The following is a 26134-nucleotide window of genomic DNA, read 5'->3' as shown; positions in this document are numbered from 1 at the left end:
TATTCCTCTATTTGAACCATCCATGAGGACCCTCGTTTTTCCACACTCGGATTTATGGCCCGCGCTCTCCGCGCTTGGGCCATAAATCCAAGGGGAGAACTCGGTCCTTAACTTGAAGTACGGATCTCGAAATCGGTTAATAAGAGAGTAAGATATATGAATGAGTTATTTGATGTTGTGCCTCTTCGGTTCAATTTCAATCCATTCTCGGCATCGGCAAACTTGCCCCTTTTATCCATCAAAGCCTAATTCACACTTTCTTGTGCTTCAGAAAAAGTATCCTGTACTTTATGAAGAATCCATGAACACCGTATTGCTTCAAGAACTGATAAGGTAAAACCACTAAATTGTTCTTCTTTGCATAAACCAACTGACAAATATGAATCCCTGATTTTAAACTTCAACGCTACATAGATTTCCTAGGATTGCATCTTCTTTTCCCGGTGTAATCAACATTACTCTTAAAGTAGTCGAGTTGAGGTATGTCGTGGTGGGTTAGTAATAACTAATAACCAATATTTTAAGGTTACTAAAGTTACATAAGACAGCACGAGTGCTGTCTGAAACATTTGTGGCTGAATATGCAATGTGAAGGGGCTATTGTCACTCGCGCTCGACTGAAATACTCTTTGCTGGTTTTCATGCTATAAGGCGGGCGTCATGATGATCTATTTCGTGTAGTGCACTTGTTTATGAACAACTACCTTGCTGTTTTTTTTTCACGTAGGTTTAACCGTCTTACAAATGTTGTTCGATCAAGTCTCGGGAATATTCAGAAAGCAATCAAGGTGAGAACCCTCTTCGCTTTTGATACAAAATGAGCCGAACCTATAATCATTTGCTCTGCTCAATTTAAGCCGGAATTCTTTAAGATAATCTCATACACATCACTTTGCACAAGGGCACGCGTGTCAATATATCAGCTAAAATAGTCCTAATGGATTGCAAAAAATACATATCTGTTTTAGGAAGTAAGCAGTTTTCTGACAGAAAATTTTGAGGTTCTCGTTACAGAAAATACCTAAAGTCAAATATACGAACCAATTTTAAGCCAAATGACTATTTCATGTTCTTTTTCTTTCAAATATTTTTGTAGTGGTGGGGGCAAACCCTACAACAGCTTGGTGTCAAAATCTATTTATTGCGGGGTTGTGTAGTCCATGGTGGCGGAACAGCCAACACTTTTTCATTTATATCCAGAAAATTTGCCAGTACTTTTTGACCATTTTTTAATGGATGAAAAATACTGTAATAAAAAAGCACATGTTCTTATTGCAAGCAGTAACCGGATAACCCAAGAAAGTTTAGCACAACAGAACTTAGCAGAAGAACACTTCACTCCTATTAAATAAAGCAGTAGCAAAGCCACAGTTGGCTGTACATTGATATCCGCTGAGTCGCAGTTATATTTTGTAGCAGTATAGTACTGCTATTGATTCTGTCACCTTTGTTCTCAGGGTCTTGTGGTGTTGTCGTCGGAGCTAGAGGATGTCTTTGGGAGTATGATGGTGGGAAGGGTAAGATTATTTAACACTTACAATAGCGTTTTTTCTTGCTTGTAGAATAGGGGAATCCAGTTGATTACTAGATTTCCTGGAAAGGAAGCTTTTACGAAAACAAGTATTGTAAACGTATTAAGAGAAGATAAAACTCTTGAAAATCATTGAAAGAATTCTTGAGCAGGTGTATGAGAATTGGAGAAATGTGCTAGCAAGTTGAAATTTGACTGGAGTGCCCTCTTTACCCCACTACCCCGTGGGATTATCTTTGCACGTAAACATTCCTCCGTTGTTACTGTGTTTTCGCAATGTATCATGGGTTGCTGGAAAAGTAAACACACTTGTGCGGAAAATTTGGAGTTTTACGTTGAAAAATTTGTACTTATTCTACCCTACGGAAACAGTAATTTCCATGCTTCGATCACCTCACACAGAGGAATTTCTTTTTAGTTTTCCAAGGTGTGTTTGATAATAGCACCTGTGATTTCCTCTCATTTCCAGGTTCCTAGTATGTGGGCGGCCAAGTCTTACCCGTCTCTGAAGCCGTTAGGTAGTTACGTGGCAGATCTCGTTGCGCGCCTCAGATTTTTCAAGGTAAGTTTCTTAGTGCTGTTTGATTTAGGTTTCACACCTCGAAGGAGTTTATGGATCACACTTAAAACGTTTGGTATTGTTGTTTATTTAGGACTGGATTGACGAAGGTTCTCCAAATGTGTTTTGGATCTCTGGATTCTACTTTACCCAGTCCTTCCTCACAGGTTAGTGCGCGCGGAATCTGAAACGATCCAGTATATGACTGCTGAGTCTAGAAGAGGAAATTTGTATTCCTTTAATTTAAGTGACGGAATCTTATCTGTGGACCTGGCCAAGTCCGTGTTCGGCTATCTTTCAATAACCAAAGCAAGAAACATTTTCTTTATCGGCCAAGTCATGCCTTCTATGACAAGGATCGTCGACTCGTTTTGATTATAAAGCATGAAAATCATCGTCACTCTACTCTCTATGGTTTAAAACGACTTGTAAGTGTCACTTGGTAACCCCTCAACACCCACCCCTCCATTGAAACATTTTGCCAGCTCTCCTCCACTCCCAAATTCTCACTTTCATTCGCGACTAAAAACAGGCATTTTGAATGGAGAGGGTTGGAGAGCAATAGACTCGCTGTCAGCTAAAAATTCGAAATCAATGTGTGGGTATTTTCAGGCGCAATGCAGAATTTTGCCCGACGTTATAAAATTCCGATCGATCACCTGGGTTTTGAATTTGAAGTGATGGATGAAGAACAGGATATGAAGAAGAAGCCCGTGAGTACATGAATTGTTGTCTTACGTTCTGAACTACAGCTTTCGCTAAGGAACCAGTCATTATTTAGCGCCTGTAAGGGGGGGGGGGAGGGACAGAAGGATTTTGGGGTAGATCATATGGTTTTTAGGGGGAGCGGAGGAGGGATCAGTCATTGCCAACAGAATATAAACGGGGGAGAACAGAAAATTGACCGTTGATTAACTTGCAATGAGGTGGTTGGGGTGGGAATCATAAGAATATGAAAGGGGAGGGGGGGGAGGGAATCTGAAAATTTTATCGTGACTCAACCAAAAGCCTCCCACCCCTTCAGGTGATAAATATTAACCAGTCCCTAAATTAAATGAAACTCATTTTTCTTTGAGTCAGCTCATTTTATTGTTCTCTTATGCGATGTAATTTCTTAGTTTGCAAAATAATGCAACGTTTGACGTATTGTTTGTGTTTCTTTATTTGTTTGTTTACAGGAAGATGGTGTATATGTTAAAGGTCTTTTTATGGAGGGCGCTAGATGGGACAGAGTAAACAAGGTTCGGTTTTTTTCTGTGCTATCCATTCCCTTTTTGTATGTGTGGTTTTTATAGGCTGTATTAAAAGTATATATACTATTATGACTACACCATGCTAGGGGAAAAAAACAAAAACAATAACGTTAATGTTAAAGAGGGCCGCCATTGATATGGTGAAAGAGTTTTTCTTACGTCTATGACTTCAGTATGGCTGTTCGACTGAGTCTCGGCCTGTTTCCTCTAGGTTGTTGGAGAATCTCTTCCAAAGATATTGTATGATACTGTTCCAATTGTATCCTTTAACAAAAAAATTAGTAACATACACAGGATTCAAAGCTGGAGACGTGCTAGCCTAACGGTCAGTGCGCTGGCCGGATTCCGGGTGGATAGGTCCGGATTCGAGAGCTGGCCAGTTCATTGTTTATTGATCTTGGGCAAAACACTTAATTTGCCTTCCTTCCCCGCACTCCTCCCTCGTGCGCTGTAATAGAAACCTGATATAATGCTTGGTGAGAGAGCTGCCCTGTACTACTCACGGAAATCAATTTGACGTCGGGAAGCTTGGGTCACCTGGCTCAAGTGCTCAGCTGCTTTACTTTTTAAGATTTCTTTGTGTCAAATGTCCTGTTGATTGTCTACTTCTTACTTACATACTAATAATCGACCGCGATGTGATGATATTCTCTACCTCTTCGAAAGTATTCTCTTCAAAGGGGGACAAAAATGAAACTACCACAAACGTGAGCTTCCTTGACAAGCGAATAGATATGGCTCAAGCCAGGGGAAACAGCGGATTTTCGAGATGAGGGGACGTATTCATGCCCAGGTTATTTTTTGATCAATATTTTTGTGTATTTTATTCCCAACCACCGGAGTAGAAAGATCATAGACCATGGTGTTAGTACAGCGATAAGTCTCAAGTACAGTAGTTATGTGGAAAACTCGTGGGTAATAAGTATTGTGCCATCAATGGTAATCGTTGCATCAGTGTTGCCTGTTAAATATAAAGGCCAATCAGTATTTTGGCCCTTACCAGGTCAGTACATTGCCAAGGGATCACTTATTACTTTTCGCCTGGGGGTCGGGGGATAGCACAGTTTTCAAGGGGAACGGAGGTGGGGACGTATGGGGGATCAGTCGTCGCTAACAGAGTATGAAGGGGGACTATCAAAAATTCGCTGTCATTCCGGGGAGAAGTTTTTTAGATTAAAACAGTTTTCCAAAGCTATGAGAAGCCGTGCTCAAGGATTAACGGGCAACCTGACTGAAATAATTTCCTCACACTTGTTGCCACAACTAATTGATACGTTTTCTGTTTGTTATTCTAGTTTACAAAACAAGTGCTCGCCGAGGTGTACTTTCCACAACTGGTCATTCGACAAATTATGTCCTGTCAATCAACCTACCGTCCAAGAGAGCAGAGAATCACTGGGTTGTACGAGGAGTCGCCATGCTTTGTCAGCTGGACGATTAAAATGGCACGACCGAGAAATGTCCTTAATAATATAGGACTATTTTTGGTTGAGTTTGGGTTGCTAAGTTAGTCGAAAAGAAACCTATCGGCCAGGCATGCGCAAGATGTTTTTTAGCTTCCTATGCTCAATTTGATTTTTTTTTAATGCAATCAAAGACTGATCAAACTTCATTTATTGTTTTCCTTCATAGTAGATCACTTGAGAAAGCTCTTATTAGTTGTGCAGACATCATGCTCTAGCATTCCTACTTTAATTCCTTGCTGGCATTTTTAAGGGACACCTGGTTGTTAAGTTCGTTGGATTATTATTTTTTCTTGAAAAAGACGGGGGGTCACACATACTCCCCCATCACCTCCCACCTCAAAATTCGTCCTTGAATACAACAAAATACTTATCGAACCATACATGCTTTTGTTACTTATCATGTGGTACCTACTAATTGAATTTGTTCGCGCGGGACGCGGGTCAATCTGCGTCCGTTACGCTCGACCGGGCATTTTCCCACCAATCGAGAGATTTTCAAAGCATGACATTTACGTCTGCTTTCAGTTTTTCGTACACCAAAGTGAAAACAATTGAATTTGAATTTCAAAAAATACGTTTTTACTCTATTCATTGTTGATTTAAGGTTCTGAGGAAGAGGAGAAGAGAGTATAATTTAACTTGATTTGCTCGTATTGGCGTTACCAAACTATCCATTCATTTCATCACTTATGCTACCTTAATAACTTGCGTACTGTAGTTTTGAAAGGTAATGGGAATGTTTACCGTAGATTTAAGTGTATTAACAAGTTTGAAATACGGAAACCTGTAGAAACTTTCTTATCGCATATAGAGTCAGCAGATAAGACAACTTATTTATCGCTTGAAGAGTTTTTATCGCCTAAAGATGATAGTTTGCAATAATAAACATAGTGAATTATTTTAGAATTATTCTTCACAAAAAATAATTTATTACACAGAGGCATGTATTTATCTCTATGACTCAAAATTAATTTAATAATGAGCGCAATATTTGATTAATAAATTAATGTACTGTAGTCAGGTTTTCTAGAAAGCTCGTCAGTAGTAGTTCTAACTGTTTTTATTAAAATATTGTTGATCATTTCAAATGAAGTGTAGTGTTACTGTTCGACGTCTTGGTGCAGTTTGTCCCAACCGCAAAATGGAGTCCTAAACACTTCCGACGGGTTTTCATTTTAGGACGTGTTTCGATGTTTCACACAGAACATTACTGTCCATTAATGTTTCGAAAGTCGCCGTTTGACGGCTGATGAAAGCGATTTGCCATTTTCCACTGAAAAGCGTGGGTGTAGGCACGCATGAGCATAAAATAATTGCAGTAAACACAATTAGACGGTATTACGCATGACCAGATTTTAACTTGTCGGCAGTGTCGTCGGCAGTTATTAGGGAGTTTTAGATGTCACTACGGCAACGTGTGTTGTCGGCTTGCTTCAAACTAAACTGCTGTTGAAATTTTCTTGCTAAGAAGACGTAAAATTTGGTGATTTCACGTTTTTTTCTGTATGGCACGGCTATGAATGTACAAGGTTTTAAAACGAACGTGTTTTGCTGTTGTTTTGCTCATTAAATCTTTTGCCTCACTACGTTCTCGTTGCCGTCACCGTCGTGGTTTTCTTTAAATCCCTTTTTTCAGTTCACGTGGTGGGCTAGGAAGAAGAAAAAACATCGATAGCCAATTTGATTTACTTTCTGTGTTCCCGTTTCATGGCACGGTTGCAGGCACGACCTGCTTATTATCATTTGGTCACCAGTTCCATTCTCTCTCCAACCTTCTCAAGTATCACAGCTCTTCCTCACTTTTAAGAAAATTGCAGTTACACTGCATAAATTAACGAATTCTTCTTTAATCCCCTAACTTCTAAGAGTGACTGACTCCTAATTTCTCCTTACAGTAACACCCTTATAATCAATATAAGGTTCCCGTTTATCAAACAAATTCTCCTTACCTGTACCATAGGGAAGTATAGAAAACAGTGGCGAGACTATGGATAACAATGTGTATCAATATCAGTATCTGGGCAACTGCCCACCTACCCCTCCCCTAATTCAACAACAGTTAATTGACAACAAGTTAAGGTTAATGTTGGGTAAGGGGAGGGGTAGGTGGGCAGTTGCCCAGATACTGATATTGATCCACTAATGTTAAAATGTAAAGGATAGTCTAGTTCAGTGCAAGCTGATGTCGCGGCGATTGACATTGTGTTGTTATTCCGGTCAAATCAGCCAATATTATGTTATTCTCTTGTCTCGAGCCAGCGTCTTATTTCTTACCAATTGTCATCTAGTCATAGATCGAACAAACAACCCTCGTTAATTATCAAACATCTCCTAGATCATTTAATATTCAAAATTGCTTTAATCGCCATGTCATTACTCATACGAAAAATTAATGCTCGGGGATTTTCCCACGTTGTTTGTATGGAAGGGGATCCATTTAAATTCCATTCACTCCCCTCCTTTGTTTCCCTTGAGACCCTCACGATTAATTTGTGTAAAGATATCGGTTTCAGTAATTAGCGGGCTAATTAGTTCTAATTAACCATATTACAAATGCCTTTTTCAGAAATTAAAATAATTGACAGGATAACTCTCCTCATTTAACACATATGAAACAACCCCAGCTGACGGATAAAACAACGGTTAAAGAAACGGTATGTTCACTGATATGGCTTTTGGATTTTATCTTTTTATCTCTTCGTTTCAAGTGTCTGTTTCCTTTTCAAATTTATAATGGTTTACAAAATGACTGATAATTATTCGGTTCACAGGTATTGAAAATGAGCAGAGAAATACTGATCTCATTTTGCGTTCTCCATTTTTTTAGGCTCTGGTAAACTTAAAAAAAAAAACTGCTAAGCCATCTTAATCACCAAACTTCCTGATTTACAGGTGACATTGGGTAAATTCAAGAATGATCAGTTCCTGAAATTATCTTGCTTGAGGCTTGCAATGGCCTCTGTAAATATTTTGACATGACAAAGGTCTGGGAGCAGATACAGAAAAAATTAAGTTTCGTTCCATCATCGCCACAGAAAAGGTCTGACACTTGATTTTGGCCGAGAAAGACCTCCTGATCATATGAGGTAGTTGGTACAGTGGAATTGTGGTATACTTTAGTTCCATAAAAACGCGACAGAAAAAAAAAAAAAACGAGGCGAATATCTAGTCATCTTGACTGAACCAGTGGTCAATAAAGGATTTATTATATAACAAATAGATTTCGCTTATTAAGAATCAAGAATGACTTGTTAATTTCGAGAATCGGGAGAGAAAGCCAACCATGTTTATAGCACAATAAACCCACGAGAGCTTTATGATTTGTGTATTTTGACTGTCCACTGCTGCTTTTTGCATCTCCATCGCAAACATTTTCCAAAACTTACACACTTTGTAAGTCCGCTACACGCAACTTTTTTTCTTGCGCGGGATGAAATCGGGTAATCCATAACGGGCAAGATGGGCCCATGTTACTCGCGCGGGTAGCCAATCAGCACACAGATTCGCCTCATATTGCGTTCTCAGCGATAATATAAACCAACGTAGCAATCAAATGGAAGAATCGTAAAAGTGCACGAGATGCTAACGTAACAATCCATTGAAAGAGAATTCTAAAAGGCCGCGAGATATATACATATACCAATCCAATGAAAGAGAATTCTAGAATCGTATTTGCTTATCCATTAGGAGCTAAAAGGCTAATGTAGATCTCAGTCTCGTTTCCATGCTAAAATATTAACGCGTGACAAAAGAGCCCAGTACTTTGAAACGTATACCACATTTTAACTTTTCGAACAACCTCACATCGAACATGATGTCTTTCTCTACCAGAGTGAATTGTCAGACCATTTGACAGACAAGGAGAAAGGGTTGCAGTCAAGAATAGCACATGGACATCACAGTATGTTGTCAAAGAATTACATTAGAACTTACTGAAAAGGCCATGAATTATAACCCGGTAAGCTGTACCGTGTTACTGTAAAGGACATAGCAGAATGGTGGGCGATGGTTGGACGAAACTCAGTTTTTCCAGTTTCTGCTCCCTGACTACAGCCGAAGGCGAAGTGAATATTAGATTATTTAACAATGTTTACTGAGCCTAAGGCGAATAATTGTTGAAGTGTAATTGCTCAGATCCTTTCGAATTCTGTTGTAAATAAAGAGAGAATTGCGCATATTTTGTTACAGTTGGGGCGATTACCTGTAACAAAATAAGCAAGGAAGTTTTAGCAGGTTTATTTCATTAATCAGCAAAAACTTCATATCTTTCTTTTGAAAAGTGTTTCGAACAAACTGGGTAGCACATTTTGTGTTCTACGTAATTGAATTTCTTCTATCGCGTTTGTCACTTCCTCAGAAACATGACAAAACGTGAGGGAGCCATTTCGAGATTTAGGGAACCTGGCATAATCACCTCGCGCGAGGTGATTACAGCGAGATATGACACAATATTCGACCAATTAGAGCGCGTTCATCTCTATAATCAATGAAGCAGTTACACAAAAATATAAACATCATATATTTGAGCTGCGGTTAAATTGTAGGCATATGTCTACAAGCTACACCCAGTCACTTATTGTGCTTACTGCCTCCAGTATTTGTCCGTCAAAGCACTCATACACTTTTTAGTTTCATCAAAAACTGACTTATATCGCTAAATTATAGCACACCATTCGACCTGCTCCGTCGGGAAAATCTAAAAGATCATTAAAAGCGGCCAATTGTGACCTAGATGTCAAAGTACAGTGGATTTTCCTTTGCAGTTAAACTAAGAAACAATTTTACTTACTTTCCAATTCTACTCATGGCGTCATAGAAACGCGATAGAGTTTACTAGGTTATGATTTATTTCATTTTCAGTGGGTTTTTATGTTATTCATGAACATCATATTGTGATGTTCATTTCAGCCATGTGCTATTCTTGATTGCCATCTTCTCCCTGTCCACGCGCAAACGCCTGCCTCCAGCAAAGTAATCGCAGGCACCGCCTACCACCACGCCTCTGTGTGGTCTCTCTGTTCGGCCAAACGAACGCAACATTGCAACGCAACATCTTGTAACATTGTAGGATCGTTTTGTTAGACGTTATAAAGGAGCTGGCCAAACGTGCACAACATCTTGCAACATCCCGCCAAAAATGTTGCAACAAACTTTGACCATCTTCAAACTTGATCCAACACCATTCTACATCTTGCCAAATAGTGTGTTATGAGTAATTGTTGTAAATATAAGCTTCTAGAAACCTCCAGACTGCTTAGTTATGCTGACACGTGCACTATAGAACTTTCTAGAACATTTCATCAAATCACGCACTAAAATAGTTCTTTTGTAAGCTTCTGGAATTGTTCCAGAACACTTTATAAATGTATATAAGGACTCATTATGTTGTAGTAGTTTTTGTTGTCGGGAGCGACCGACTGTGTAGAGAGCTATACCGTGAGAGAGAGCGTTGGTGGGAGATTGCTAATTTTAAGAAACGTTAAAAAAGTTAAGTGTATATACACAATAAACTTGGCTTGAAACTTGACTTGAACATGTCGCGTGCAACAACGATGTAAGATGTTGCGTTGAAAAATGCGTGCGTTTGGCCGGGCCTTGGTGTGACATTTCAGCAAAGTGTCCCAGGCATCACCTACTACCACGCCTCTGTGTATTACAGATGGATGGAAGTCGATGATTTAAAAAATATTTTAAAATAAGTCAATAAGCCTGGAAACAAGTTTTTTTGCAAATGTTTGTAATATCACAGGCAATTACTTGCGTCATTCCATGATCCCTCGTTCACAAATGATCACGGAATATCTTTTCTGAGAAACCATCTGAATATCGTTGATATCACCCTCTCCCCCATCAAAACAAATACTTAAAGGGCGAAACAGAAGAAAACATCATCTAGAGCAGAAGCTTTCTGTACTCCTTTGTTTTACAAAAATTGTCATAGAAAGCTGCGCTAATCACTGTGACAAAAACTAAATTCTTCTCCCACATTTTAATTTGGAGACAATGGAAGTAAATTATTCAGACCTCTCCCCTGGGGATATTTTGACGCACGTGCTTCAACAAACGCTGCCATCTTGAATGGCAACTGCTTCTGATCAATGCGACATAAAAGTCAGTATTTAATGTGACATACGGCCCGTTGTTCATTTTCATTCAAGGGCGATTCAACAACGCTATGGCTGACTATCTGATAGCTGGTGGCACGGGTTATGTGCCTCAAGACGGAATGACTGCCATGCAGTTATTTGGTTGTGGCGAAGGTTTAACTTACAAGTAAGTGAAATAAATCAAATTTTGCAAGGGAATTTTTTGTCTTTTCTCGTTATTGTGGCGCAGGCAAGGCTTCAGTTGCTTTAATTTTCTGAAATTTTCTATGGACAGTATCGCGTGTGGCACTACGTGAAAACGAATTTTTACCACGCACGCCTTACTTTCAAATTGCGGAAACATTCACGAGGAAGTTTGATCAAACCGCCTTTAACGTCGCTTCGCCTTCGCATCAACATAATCTGAATTTTTAACGCAAGGATTCTACTTCAGCACTTGAATACATTTACCTATGTGAAAAATTTTCCGAGGCTTCCCTATCAGAATTTCCTAAAACCTTTCACAATCTTGTGATTAGAAACCGATTGAAGGTTTTCGATTTTCTTATTTGCTCATCAAAGGCATGTCATACACGAATACACAACTGATTTTTTTCTTTTAGTTTTATTTTATTTTAGGTTTTGAAAAAACCGCTAATATTGTAATGATGTTTTGAAACGGTGTGGTGTTAGAAATTCCTTACTTGGTTACATAGGTAGAGAACAAAAGATTAAGTTATCCTTCAGGCGTTTTTGTGTTCGATGTTTTGGTGGATTTTTCAGTCAACAGCCAATCTTCGTCTCTAAGAGTACTGAGATAACTCAATCTAAAATCTGATTTCTGTATTCACGGCAAAAAATAATTATATTATTCCGGTAGAAAGGACTCAAGGTTCGTTCCTAAAATTTCTTGACTTTAGAGAGAATTTATAAATATTTTTTGTTTTGAGGCAAATAGATTTATGTTGCTGACGATGTAATTTATATGCTGAGTCATGCGAAAAAGTTTTTCAGCTTGTCAACAACAATTTTTTGCCATGACCAAGTTAGTTTAGTATTAAAGCATCTTGGTCTTCTTCAAACAAATATTTTATGAGGACAACATGAACCTTTGTGGCTAACGCTTTCAGGGCAGGTGAAGTCAGATTGGTTCCTGTAAATTGGCAATTCAGATTATTTCTTAAATAATAATAAGAGCTGAAGGGCCCTTAGTTCATCACAGTATAAGAATTGAAAACATTTCTTACCTGGTCAGGCTGTTAAAAAGTTTGTCAGTAGAAGGCTCTAGAAAACCCCTATCCAGCTGATCAACACAAGAATTATCCTGATTATAGCATTAGCAACTTGTCAGACAATCAGCCCTATATGGTCTGTGGACTTGGTAACATGCAGAATGTCTGTATTTGCAAAAAAAAGGAAAGAAAGAAAGCAATAATTCAAGGGGCTGTCAGCTTTACCTTCCCCTTATTGGTCTGTGGATGGGTGTATCTTAGGGTGGAAGGGTGGGTGTGTCTGAGGGTGGAAGGGTGGGGGTGGTTGAAAGATACTATAAACTTCAAAGGTACAAAAAGGTACCCATGGATGAACAGATTAAGATCCAAATGATAAAGTGGCAAACCCCTAGCTTCAACTTCCCCCACTTTTTTTTAATGAAATAGTTTAGATGTTAATGAACTATCATATTTTCTCCTGTTCCCAAAGCATGATATCTTAATTAAAAACTTTCAAAATCTAGACTTTTTATCTTCACATTTAAAGATCACAGTGATGTCATTGTAACCAGCTTTATTAATATGACATTTTCCTTCTTCATGAAGGGCTCTATCACTAACCAACATTACCACATCAAAATTAAACAATTTTCTTTTGATAGAGAGAGAGAGAGAGAGAGAGAGAGAGAGAGAGGAGATAATTTTTTTATTGACCCCTTCACTGCTTGTATTACAAACTTGTTAGGTCACATAATTTGCGGTTGGTGTGCCTCAATGACGTACTCAGTATGTTGTAAGTTAAAGAGTGAAAGTCAAGGCCCTTTCATTGGAGATGTAAAATAACCTGGCCTCTTAAACTCAAAACAAGTTCAAATTCTGGAAAAAAAATGAGTCAATTTTCAGTGGCACATGACTTCTCAGTGGATTTGGCAGTTAAGAATTTGTATTTACTTTGGATGGTGATGGTAGCATTTTTGTTGGCTTATTTTATGTGAAGGTAATCTTAGCATCAAATTTCCACAAGGTGTTTCAAAAAAAGTTTCTTTGAAACAAACATTTTCTGGCAACTAAAATTTTAGTTCTGAAGACAATTTTATATTTTTGTTCACCTTTTGGAGAACACAAAAAAGCCTAATAGATTAATTTTTTTCCTTTTTCATCAGTGACTTCATAATTCTTCCAGGCTTCATTGACTTTTGTGCAGATGAAGTGGTAAGAAGTTTCTGCTTGTGCTTTTTGTACAGTAATTTTGATTCAATTTGTTTTTGACAATGTTTGCTGATCATGATGTTCACTAGTAGTTCATTTGTTAAGAAGTTGGAGATGTCTTGAAGTTCAGTGTTGTAAGAATAACGAAACTATTTTTGTATCTTATATCATGTGGTGATGTGCAGTAAAAAATGAAATAGATCAAGCCCTCTGTTTTGTGTTTTAAAAAATTTTAGGATATGAGGTTTTTGTGGATGGCTGTAGTTTTACACTGAAAAACGAAAGAACATTTTCAACTCATAGATAATGGTTCATCTTGCAGGACTTGACCTCTGCTTTGAGTAAAAAGATCACTTTGAAGACACCACTTGTCAGCTCTCCAATGGACACTGTCACAGGTTTGATTTGTGAATTATGGACTTGATATCTCTCACATGTGTATGGTTACATATCAGGTCACAAAAAAACCTGTATTTGTAAGTGTAGATTACATGCATGTACATAACTTTTTTTGGCTGAAAGAGTTAAATGTTGTAAGAAACACTTAGTTAAGACATCTTTACTATTTATCATTAGCTTAGAAGTAACCTTTACCTTAAGATTCTTTTTTGTCAAGCAGAGGTAAATTGAAGAGTTAGTAAGAGCAATGAATGTTATTCTAAACTTTTGCCCTGACTTATTTTCTGCCAAATTGAAGTTAATAACCTACTTACATATTCTAAACAAACAGTTTTAGTCTTTTAACTTGTGTGAGTTATCAAGAAAACTGTATTTTCCAAAAAAAAATTATGAGTTAGTAACTCATTCTTATCTACATAAGGCATAAACTCCCCAGTGATACTTTTTGTCAGATTTTTGGATAGTGTGTGTTATCTTCGTAATCACTTTGTAATTTGTGTTTTTCCTCAGAATCATCCATGGCAATAGCAATGGCTGTGAGTATGTTATGTTGTTGTGGATGGTTTACTTAAATTTAGGAGAACTTCCTTTAAACCCAATTGAGCAATTGTGAATGAATCAGTGATTTCCACAGTATTTCACTTTTGGCCAACAAAATACCCATCCCATCCTTGGTACTGCCACTTTTTTTTTACTTGTCTGGTTCCATAAAATAATTAGTTTTTTAAAGTGTTCTTTTTTGTTTCAAGTCCTACCATGTAAAGTTTCTTCTCTGAATATGAGTTACTATTTACCTCTCTTTGAAAAGAAAATTATTGCCTGCAAATTCATTTCTGGTCATGAAAAACTTTTTTCTTTTTTTTGGGAGGGCTTATGTTTCTTGTTTTAGTACTGAACAGTTAGTTGTGATGCATTTTGTGTTCTAAATTGCGATTAAAGTAAAGTAAACTTCATCCTTAATTAAAGTGGAAATCTCAATATTAATTATCCACATGATTGTTCAGAAAGTGAGCATGTATTTGAAAAATATCATATCTGTTTTTCAGCTGAATGGTGGAATTGGGATAATCCATCACAATTGTTCTACAGAATTTCAAGCTAACGAAGTCAGGAAAGTAAAGAAGTTTGAGCAGGGTTTTATTCTGGATCCATTAGTTCTCAGTCCAGAAAACTGTGTTGGTGATGTCCTGGCAGCAAAGTCAAAACATGGCTTTTCTGGGATACCCATAACAGGTGATTCAGTCCCCAGTCTTGTTAAAGCATCTAAAGATAGTTTTTCAACAAGTGACTTCATAGTTTATTTGTCATTGTAAGAAGGACATCTGCATTTTGTGTTTTTCTTGAGGAGTTGGTTACATTATATTGTCTAATACTACCTAGACTAAGGAATTTTGCTACCAAGAAAGTGGGCAGTGACACTGAAGCAATTATGGTCTACTTAATAAATACAGTCATGTGACTGATATGTAATGTCAAATATTAGTTAACTGCTTGGGTTCAGCCTCTTTGGGTACAATGTTCTTCTACAGTGTACTGCATATTGCACATGTTTTTAAAGTTCTTTCATAAGTAGCCTTTAAGAGCTGATACAAATTTAGTTGAATCTGATTGAAATCACTCCTGGGAGTGATTCAAATGGAATTTCCTCTGATTGAAGATCTGAATATAAATTCTCTTCACTGCTTACTAAACAATTCCTAGAACCTTAGCTTTTAGAATTTGGATTTAAATTACTCCTCTCCCCACATCCCTTTTTTTGTACCCTCCTCATTACCTTTCCGCTTGAAAGCATTTCAATGTTGAAAGGAGAAATTAATTTTTGTCACTGCTGGGAGTGAAGAGTTATATCCCTTAGATCCAAGACAAGAAGTTGTACAATGAAGTGTTTTTGTGATTGAAAGCATGATTTGAATACATTTCTTTTAGAACAAGGTCTTTGCAATGTTATAGTAAATTTATTGTTCAGAGTGATTGATTTTCTTATTATCATCCATTATAGAAAATGGTCAGATGGGTGGGGTTTTGGTTGGCATTGTTACCTCCAGAGACATTGATTTTGCTCATGAACCTGACATGTCAAGACCCATCAAGGAGGTGAGTCTAATGTAAAGTTTATGAAGAACCTTGCATCAGCAACAGGAGTGGAAATAGCAATGGTGACTGCATCAATAACAGCTTGAGTTGTCTCAAAATTGCAATTGACTGCAATTTCAGTTAAAATTGTTACTTATTCAGTGCATTTTTTTCTGGACTGTTAATTACATGTAGAACCATCAAATACTGGAACCATTGTTTTAAAATCTGAATTCTCGATCTCAGAATATAAGATAATTTGGAAGCTATGTAGAAGTTTTCAGATAGGATCAATTAAACAAATAGATTCTATTGTGCAGCAGATGTACATTTGTTAAGTATTGGATGACAGGAGATGTCAAAATGTGGTAAGTGGCACACAAGGCACAGCTGAGTGTGTCACTAATGTGATCTAAGCAATTCTCCAATAGATCTAAGTAAGAGCCGATCAAAATGCAAAAATTTCATTTCTGAATTTGAAGGTGATGACTCCTCGTGAAGAGCTGGTTGTAGCTAAAGATGGTGTGACGCTTCAAGAAGCCAATGGCATTTTACAAAGGAGCAAGAAAGGTTAGCTTCTTTTTTGTTATCTTTGTTCTAATTTATATATTCTGGTTATTGTGATTTTTATGTCAGTCTCTTCCAACTTCCCATTTCAAATTACTTAATTACCCTCACATGTGCTACAAATTAAGATACACATGTTCATCACTTGTGTTCCAGGAAAGCTTCCTATTGTTAATGAAAAGGGACAGTTAGTCTCATTGATTGCCAGGACAGATCTCAAGAAGAACAGGAATTTTCCTCTTGCTTCTAAAGATGCTAACAAACAGCTGTTAGGTATGCAAGGTACTACATTTTTATGCATGAAAAAACTGTGCCATCTGGGTTGGGTTTAATCCTTTCACTCCCAGAATTGATTAACATGTAACTTCCAGCTGAAATATCCATACATCATCCATCAAACAGGTAACGAAAATCCTCCTAACTACCAGGTAGAAGTTGTGATGAATCTTGATCCAACACCAACTTCTTGTAACAAATTTGCATGAAAATGTATAGCAGAGAAGATTGGAGAATTAAAAGTCAGATCTTGGGAATTCAAGGGTTAATCTTGTTTTTATATTCTTGTTCAGAAATTTGTGGCCTGTATGTTGTGTGTCAGAACTTCAGAGTCATTTAATGTTTTTTCTTAAATAGTTGGTGCAGCCATCGGTACTCGAGATGAAGACAAGGAGAGGCTAGAAGCCTTGGTTCAGAGTGGGTTGGATGTGGTTGTTATTGATTCCTCTCAAGGAAATTCTATCTTCCAGCTGAATATGATCAGGTGAAGATATTCACTGCTACATAATTAGGGCATACATACATGTATACTGAAGGAAAAACATTCTGTCTGTGCTGTTTTGCAAACATCCTTCATCATTTCATTCTGTGGGGAATTTTCTATTTGTAATGCATACTTCCACTGGTGTCAGTTTTCAGATGGTGAGATGAAATTGTAAGATAACACAGTGTGTCAGATTCTGCTTTCTTTCCTTTTTTAAATGAAGTAGTGTTCATACTGTATGCCACATCTGTTCAGTGATCTCAAGATATTCAATCTGTCTTTGCATTGGTTATTAGTTGTCAGAATCAGTACACTCTAGCCAGCAGGTGATGGAAAAATCAGTTGGTTAAATGAACACTCAATAATTTCTAGTTTCACTTTTTAGAATTGTTATGTCATTTATTTCATTTCCAAATTGTGCCACTTTGATTTATGATAATCCATTCAGATTCTACACAGGAATATTTAGAACTTTCTCTAGTTAAGCATTTTTATAAAATTAATATAACTTTTTCACTTGATTGGTTTTTGGAGACTGTAAAAGTGATGGTGATAATGACAACAAGAGCAATGAATATTGTGTCGAGAGGCAATTGTACTAGATAATTATTATATAATTATTATCAATATATGCGGCCAAATAGAAAATTGGCCTCTTCAAAACACACGCTCAGCGGGCCGCAAAAGACTGACAGCGGGCTGCTAATGCATCATCAGCCCTACAGCTTACATGATGATTTGAAGTGACTTTGAATTCGTCATTCACTTAGCTTGTATTATTAAAACTCGCATTCTTGATATCATTTGGCCTTGTTTATTGATAATAATGATAATGACATGACTTTTTTCGGGAATATTGTTTATTTGCACCATTGTAGTGTCATTTGCGGCCCGAGCGCGAAGCAAAGTGCGAGGGCCGCAAATCACACTACAAGGGTGCAAATAAACAATATTCCCAAAAATTCATGTTATTCCCTTATTATTGAATTGGATGATTCAAAGACCTTGATGAATTGGAATATCAAAAAACCTCATACGGTAATTGCTTGTTATTATGACAAAATGCAAGAGGCTAAAAAAGAGATAATTATAATTAAAATATTATATATAATGATCTCAACTAGATCGTCAAAGACAAGTCACAACAATATTTCTTTAAAAGTAGTTTACAATTCAGATCTGTTATTTTTTTAAAGTTTTTTACAAAATTGCTGGTTTGTCGGATGCAAAGTGACAAAGCATAGTAGAAGTGTTTGAAAATTATACCTTTTAACTGAAACTAGCCTCAAAATTAAATTTGATGTAAATGGGGTCTGTTTGACTGGAAAACATCATATCTTCAGGTAGTGCAGTGTTCTCCTTTTCAGGAAGTAGCCAAAAAAATTTTCCATTTCTATTATATTACCTCTTACTACTGCCTAAAATCACTTGCAGTTCTTGAAAATTCAACAGGTTAAGGAATTGCTTTTAATTACCAGTTTGAAAATTTATTTTATTGGTCTCACTTAAGATAAGGGAGAAGACTGTAGTGTGTAATACCTTTAAGCATATTTCATTTTTCCTTTATCAGATATATAAAGGAAAAGTATGCAGATCTCCAAGTAGTTGGTGGTAACGTTGTGACAGCAGCTCAAGCAAAAAACCTGATTGATGCTGGAGTTGATGGACTTAGGGTTGGTATGGGAAGTGGCTCTATCTGTATTACACAGGAAGTCATGGCAGTTGGCAGACCACAGGGAACTGCAGTGTTTAAAGTGGCAGAGTACGCCCGTCGGTTTGGAGTCCCTGTGATTGCAGATGGTGGTATCCGAGATGTGGGGCACATTTCAAAGGCTCTTAGTTTGGGAGCTTCAACAGGTTGGCACGAGTTTTTTTTCTGTTATATCCCCCACACATACTTTTTGTGCCAAGGACATTTTTTTAAATTAGTATCCTTTCTCATAAGGCAGGTATATCTTTTTAGGTATTAAATACAGTATCACTCAAATACACAGTGTTAAACAAACAGAACCATATAGATCTCACTCTGCTACTCTAAGAAATCAATTGTTCTGCTATCAAAGAATGCAAAGTACATGTTATGTCCATAGTAGTACTTCTCATGGATAATTTGCACTCTCTCTGTGGAATTTAAAACATACATTGTCAACAAGGTGTTCTGTATCTCCAGATGTGCAGTGAGATATTTTTGTCAATTTGGTTTACAGTTATGATGGGATCATTATTAGCTGGAACTACTGAAGCCCCGGGAGAATACTTCTTTGCTGATGGTGTTCGGCTTAAAAAGTACAGAGGTGAGAGTCAGTGTTGTCTTTAGTGTACTGGACTGACAGCTCAAGGGCATAGTTGTGTTCCAAATTTACAAGTAATTGAAAAAACAAAATGCGCCAGAAAAAGTGTGAAGTGAAATAAATGTCTTTGTTTTTTTCAAAACTGACAATAAATACATTTTTGTCTTGATGTCTTGAACCTCAGTGCACACAATGTTATGGAGTACAATATGAAAAAATGGAAAACAAAAAAACCAAATACATATGTAGCATAAATTCTAAAGAATAAAAAACATTATGTAAGAGACTCTCAAGATGACTTCAGGACCACAGTGATTAAGACCAATTGAATAGTGTGTTGGGGTGGGGTGGGGGAGATGGGGAAAGACAGAATTTGATTGAAGGACTCTTGGGCAAATGTAACAGGTAAGTAAAAACAGGTCAAAGTTGAGGCACACAGTTAGATTGTTGTGCCCAGTTCTTAAGAGCTTTCTTAAAAGAAAACTTGTAAATGTCATTTGAAGGCAAAACTAAGTCAGTTTACCTTGTAATCTCAGCCTTGCTACAATGCAGCCCTCTTTTAGGTCAATTCTTTCATTGGCGCAATATTCTCTGAAAACTAGAAGAACCCAATAGTTTGGAGACCATTTCAGAAATAGAGTTCACCTTAATTAATGCTTTCAGTGGTGTTTTTTCATCAGGAATGGGTTCATTAAGTGCCATGGAGAATCAGGGTGGAGCACAAAGATATTTCAGGTAATGTTACTGCAGTTACATAGCAACTTTGGGGCCAGAGGAAAGCTACAGATTATACAAGGTGTTTCTAGACTGCTTTAATAACATACTCTGTTGATTTAAAGCTGATGCATTGAGTGGGTAAATTAAAGTGAATTCTTTGTTTTGATTGGCTAAATAACACACAACAACCTGTTTTGATTCTGATAATTAAAAAGAGTGCTCTTGTTGACATACTTTGCAACTTCTTGGCAACAACAGAGTCACTCATGTTTCTTAAGATCCTTAATTCTTTTTAAAGGTTATTGGCCCTTGGTGGTGTTCTTTCAGGTGTTTGCCAATCTGGGAGTATTTGTAGTTTGCTGTTTTGCCATTAAAATACAGATACAAGGAAATTCAGGAATACCAGTTGTGAAAAGATCAACAATGCTTAATCATTAACTAATATTGATTTGATAATTGTTTTTAGTGAGCATGACAAGGTAAAAGTTGCTCAAGGAGTGTCTGGCTCTGTAGCAGACAAAGGATCTATTCACAGATTTGCTCCATATCTTTATACTGGGATTCAACACAGCTGCCAGGACTTGGGAGCAAAGAGTCTTACTCAACTCAGGTTGGTTTCAGTGAAAAAATGCACAATACTGTAAATTTATACATCCCACATAGAGTGTGGAATTTCTTAAAAATCGTATGAATTCTTGACCAAGTAAAAGAGAATAAAATAGCAATTTTACTTTGCCACAAATAATTTCAAGTAGAGTAAATATATAGATTTAGCCAAGCCTAAAAGTGGAGCTTGCATTTTTTTTCCTGCATGTCTCGTCCACAAAACTAAAGCCCCCACTATGGATAACATGTGTATATTAATAGCTTTTCATTCGCAACTTCTCTGTGTCTGTGTAGAGAACTGATTCTATTATAGATGCTATAGGGTTAAATTTTTAAGTCAATAGACAATTTTTGGGGGTCTCCATAAAAAAGCTTGCAGTGAGAGGTTAAAAATTTTTAAAAACAGGAAAGAAAATTGTGTAAACTGTTAAAAAGTTTTCCCAACATTAATTTATGCAACAAGAAAATGTAAATCAATCTCGAACCCAGAGTCTCCTCAGCTATGTACAAGTGTTGCGCACATGTTATGCTCAAACATCTGCTGAACAAGGGTAAATCTATGGCATTGATGTGCCCGCGGTACAGTTGGCTGTGTATGCTAAAAGTAGCACCTTGTACATATGGTCGCATGGTTGTAAGTCCAAATTTTTTTGGCTTGATGGGTTGCTAACTATTTCGTATAATTATGGGGCTACGCTGCACACGCTGCGAGTTCCACTACAAGCTTATCGGCTACATGCATGCAAATGTGCTCCCCTTTTGGGGACAGGCCTGAGAAGAAATTCCAGATTGTCTGACCAAGATAGCATTAAACAGTAACAAAATTAGCAGTTGGGTGAGAATGGAGTTTGAAGTTGCTTCATGATATGTTTTTTTCCTATCTGATATCAGGTAGATGGAAGCCATATAAATCATGGTACATATGAGTAGATTACTATGCTATTAGAGGGTTTACTTTTGACCTTTTTATGGCAATATCACCTTTGGATTCTGTCTCCAGTTCAGTTTGGTTATTTTTCGCACTGTATATTCTTTTTTATTTGGTGTAGAGCCATGATGTACTCTGGTGAGCTCAAATTTGAAAAGAGGTCAACATCAGCCCAGATAGAAGGAGGAGTTCATGGACTTCATTCGTAAGAATATGCATTATAGTTTTTTTTTTTTTTTGGTGACAAAATTCACCATAATCACTTTGTTGGTTCAGCTCTAACAGGTTTAATGTCTGAGCAGCAGCTGTAAATTTCCTATCTCATGCTCTTCTTAACTGCAATATCATTACTAATTGAATAATAGAATCAATAAACAAGCAACATAAGGCTATGTGTCAGTAGTTTAGTCATGCCTTTGATTGGTACAATTTGAAGAGTTTTTTTGAAATTATTGCAAAAGAGCATCACTCAGTGTTTTTGCTGTGATTTTACTTTGGTTTTGTTACTGATATGGTGGAAACTCAAGAGGGAATCATAGGCTTTGTCTATTCTTTCAATATCTTTGTTCCACATAAATTGAGGGCTCTATTGAGCCTTAACACCTTAACACTAATATCAATTATTTTATACATCAATCAATTTGAAACTGTAACTCCCCCCTCCCTAGGCAACCCCCAGGCATTTGAAGTTTTGAAAATTGGTCTGCTCAAATTCCCTCCCCCAGATCCTTAATTGTGTTCAAATGCCCCACCTAGGTGCCAGATTTGATTGTCAATTCCTTTTGTAATAGGCTGAATTAGCAACTATGACTTTCTTATAAACACTTTTTCCTGAGCCACTTGCTCACAAAAGTGAACTTTTTACCTTTTGTCACCTCTTCACAGCTTCATTCGTTTAAATTACAATCAATAAATAACTGCCACAAACAGCAAAAAGGCTCAATCAGCATCAAGTAATCATGCCCTCTTGATTACCAAAAAGTTCTCTCATGATTAATAAAAAATGCCCTCTGTTTCAGCCAATCAGTATTAAGTAATTTTGCCCTGCATGTGATAAAAAGATAAAACACATTCATTCTGTTGGAGAGACTTGACAGTTCCAGTTCAAATTCCCCATCCCACATAGGCAAGGTCACCCCACTGATGATGGTCAAATGCCTGTGAGTTGCCCAGGAGGTTGTTTAAGTTTCAAATTGATTGGTGGATTATTTTCCACATTGTTATCTCTACTTTTCTTATGGTACAGGCATGGAGAATTTTTTTGACAACCTGAAGCTTCTTGAATTGGTGATCATTTCCTTTATTTTCATGTCCTTTATATTTGATTTAAGGGTTATACTGTGAGGTGAAATTAGAGGCCAGTCACTCCAAGAGAGAAAAAGGGTCAAACCAACCTAATCTGACAAATTTTCATGGTCTACCTGTGATCATATTGCATCAGCATCACGCTCTCTATACTGTTCATTTTTCAGGTATGAGAAGAGACTCTTCTGAACTACAAGACTCAAGCCATGCACACAAAGATCATTCAATTAACCTGTGCAACAATCCTCAAATGATGCTGATTAGAGATTTGTAAATATCACAAAGAAGAAATTAAATTATCGAATTATGTTTATTAAGTAGATGATCATAGGTCATTATCATGCACCTGATGTTTATTTTGGGGGATTTCAAAAGCAGTAGTCCATTTTTCAGTTATGTGCTTGGTTCCTAAGTCAGTGAACAGGAGTCAGGCTAAAGGTGACCTTGTTATTATACAAACCTTGCTGCTTTTAAATGCAAATTACTTTGTCATCATGCTAACTAGATACTGGTCTCTATCACAACAAGGTGACCTTCAGCCTCACTCCAAATCAAAGACTTGGCAACTAAGTACACAACTGTAAAATGGCCTATTATGTTGTACCCATCTGTTTTGTTCTTTTTTTGTTTTTTGCTTTTTGGAAAGCTCAGTAAAATTCTGCCCAATTTTTGAAGAAGAAATTGAAATTTTTTGCAAGGAAACAAACTGATATGATAGAGGTACATATATATATTTTTTAATGAATCCTCCTCTTCCATTCATTTGAATACAACCTGACACAGTCTACATAACAGCAAATCCTTGGCAATTTATTACCACAAATTCTCTAGTATATTCCCCAGTGACTTGACTTGACCAAGGTCTTCTGTATCAGTGATTGAATAGTTGACCCAAAAGACTGCAGTTTGCAGAACAGATTCCTGTTTTGTTCACTGACAGTAAACACAGGCAGCTTGGAATTGTGAAAATTCCCATTATGAACATCAGCTTTGTATGGACAGGTTATGGTGCTATTTAGGTTTTAAAAAACTGTTTTCCTAACCATAAATTATGCTATAACACCACTGCAGAAGATTATTTAACCCTTTATTTCCAAGATGTGATTAACATTTAAACTTCTCTCTTTAACATCCCTATATTATCCAGCAAACAGTTAATGAGAATACTTAAACTTAACAGGTAGAAGTTATGTTGATCTAACTCCACGCTCTTACAAATTTACAAGGGAATGTGTAGCAGCAAGAGGGGAGAGTTGTCAATTAGATCTTGGAAATGCAAGGGTTAGGAGCTGGTCTTGGCTTGTGTATTATCAATCCCAGTCATTATCCTTGAGATTATTTTTTTAAACCACATTAGTCACTAGTACAGTCACCCCTCTCAGTTTGCTATTTGTATAAGATAACTACACACAAGTTAGTAGAAAGAAGATATTTTTTTCTGCAATCTCATCATTACTTACAATAAAGAGAGCAAGAGAAGATAAGCTCTGCTCATTGAATGCCTTCCCTTGAACATGAGGTAGTTTGCATAAAAGCAAAATCTCTAAAACATTGGCTGGACATATAACAATTTCCTCCTTAGTACCCCTCCCCCCCTCCGCTACCCACCTTTTAACCTCACTGCCTAATCCCCAGTGCCGAGCAACATGTTCTTCCTAGTGGTAGAGAGGCATTGGCCTTATCTGGCTGAAAATTTCTCGCCGATATTTATTCAGCTTTTCTTATGCGATTATGAATTTACTTGTGCTTTGTCATAGGTTACTAGATCGTAAATTGTTGATAGAGAATATTTATAGGTTTATTTCATAGATTATTGGAGTTTTTAGCTCATTGCCGCCGCCGAAATTCTTATATAGTTAAAACATTAAGGTTTTTAATTTACATGAAAACCTTTACTTTATTAAATCGTACTTAATCATCTTAATATGCTACTTGTTCGTCTCGCAAGCCTAACTATTTGCTTAATGATTTATATTGATGTCACTGTTCCTTCCAAAGGAATCTTTTCTTGTTTTGTCAAACATTCTTAATCTACCTGTCTTGTTCTCTGTGATGGTCAATAGGTGTCATTTTCGTTCTAATAATTATTAAAACTATGAAAATCGATGTATGAAGTAACATTGGTACATTTTCCGCCTCTCTCCTCTCAGTTGATGTTTGTTATCTTCATGTCAGATTCGAAGCCGTTTTTAAACAAATGCAATCAAGTGTTTGATCTGCACTACATACTCTTGTTTCAGTGTAATCTTAGTTTTAGGCTTAAAGCTTAAGTCAAGTTTTTTTCGTTTGGCTTGATAAGTGATCACCACAAATTAAATCATTTTATCTTTATTTCCGCCTTTGGAAAGTAGAGCATGTATTTTCTATTCACCACGTTTTGAGATTCTAAGTGGCAGCGGAAGTGTTTGGGAATTATCATTCATTGAGCGAAAGATTCCCGAATATGTAAGCCAATTACCGAAAATCAGGACTCAAATCTGATGAATTTCGTAAATTTGATTAAATATGTTGTAGAGGTGTTATCAATGAAACACCAGTTTCTCCTGTTGCTGAAAAAAACCCTAAATAAATTATCAATTTGTTGATATTTGTTTTCCACTAATTGGTTGTAGTTATTCCACTTCAGCATTAAATTTCCTTTTTTCAGGAAGTAGTCTCCCTTCTTGAAAAACGTGGATACTGGGCCGCACCCTACTGGAGTATTCTAAAAGCATAGGCCTGATCACAACCTTGCAGCCAATGACCGTTGTAAGATTCTTTCGATTCTTACCTGCCGCCCTCTCTTCACTGAGGAATCTAGAAATCTTCCTGCGCTATTTCCTCACCTCGCGTCAAGTGTTTTTACAGCTACTGCTGCTTGCCTATAACCATGATCGTAACCCTCCCGATGGCCTCGTAAACACCTCTGTAGTACTGGTAAACCTGTCGTCGGGGTTATCTCCTTGAATGCATCCCTGTTATCCTTTGTTCTCGCATTCTTATCAAGTTCATTTCTGAACTAAGCTTCGTGATCTTCAATAGCAAAACGGGGCGTTCAGGAGAGGAAATGCTCCCGCGAGCACCCAAATTGACTTTTATTCTGAGGGATAAGGTATTCATTATGCAGATGACGCCAGAAAAAAATTTTCCCAGTTAAATCGCAAGTTCAAGTGTGCAGCTGACACATCTTCAGA

The 26134-nt window shown here is 37.1% G+C and overlaps 2 protein-coding genes across 2 annotated transcripts in view; both read left to right on the top strand.

The window, feature by feature from the left end:
- The window catches only part of LOC131772470 (dynein axonemal heavy chain 3), a 71354-nt gene extending 65087 nt beyond the window's left edge, over positions 1–6267 (top strand). Inside the window, exons 88-97 of the mRNA XM_066161441.1 lie at positions 272–333; positions 728–788; positions 1458–1517; positions 2001–2093; positions 2185–2257; positions 2703–2803; positions 3269–3331; positions 3555–3602; positions 4076–4136; positions 4639–6267. Coding sequence (XP_066017538.1) covers positions 272–333; positions 728–788; positions 1458–1517; positions 2001–2093; positions 2185–2257; positions 2703–2803; positions 3269–3331; positions 3555–3602; positions 4076–4136; positions 4639–4784 — 768 coding nt within the window. The 3' untranslated portion in view covers positions 4785–6267. The remainder of the gene's footprint in view (positions 1–271; positions 334–727; positions 789–1457; positions 1518–2000; positions 2094–2184; positions 2258–2702; positions 2804–3268; positions 3332–3554; positions 3603–4075; positions 4137–4638) is intronic.
- Positions 6268–10865: 4598 nt separating this feature from the next.
- Positions 10866–25492, top strand: LOC131772419 (inosine-5'-monophosphate dehydrogenase 1b). The gene is made up of 15 exons (XM_059088311.2): positions 10866–11082; positions 13270–13318; positions 13638–13713; positions 14225–14250; positions 14761–14947; positions 15714–15808; positions 16270–16357; positions 16511–16627; positions 16988–17114; positions 18685–18971; positions 19322–19408; positions 20086–20140; positions 20589–20732; positions 21778–21861; positions 23129–25492. The coding sequence occupies exons 1-15, from the start codon at positions 10985–10987 to the stop codon at positions 23148–23150; spliced, it is 1542 nt and encodes a 513-aa protein (XP_058944294.2). The 5' UTR covers positions 10866–10984; the 3' UTR covers positions 23151–25492.
- Positions 25493–26134: the final 642 nt, after the last annotated feature.

Source organism: Pocillopora verrucosa, chromosome 14 (assembly GCF_036669915.1).
Source record: "Pocillopora verrucosa isolate sample1 chromosome 14, ASM3666991v2, whole genome shotgun sequence".
Classification (NCBI taxonomy): Eukaryota; Metazoa; Cnidaria; class Anthozoa; order Scleractinia; family Pocilloporidae; genus Pocillopora; species Pocillopora verrucosa.
This window is presented reverse-complemented; position numbering and strand designations above follow the sequence as displayed.

Excerpts from the sequence above, each read along its gene's own strand:
- LOC131772419 (XM_059088311.2), top strand. The coding sequence starts at position 10,985 with ATGGCTGACTATCTGATAGCTGGTGGCACGGGTTATGTGCCTCAAGAC. Across the intron at positions 11,083-13,269 it reads GGCGAAGGTTTAACTTACAA|TGACTTCATAATTCTTCCAG; the intron begins GTAAGTGAAATA and ends CTTTTTCATCAG. Across the intron at positions 14,251-14,760 it reads CCATGGCAATAGCAATGGCT|CTGAATGGTGGAATTGGGAT; the intron begins GTGAGTATGTTA and ends TCTGTTTTTCAG.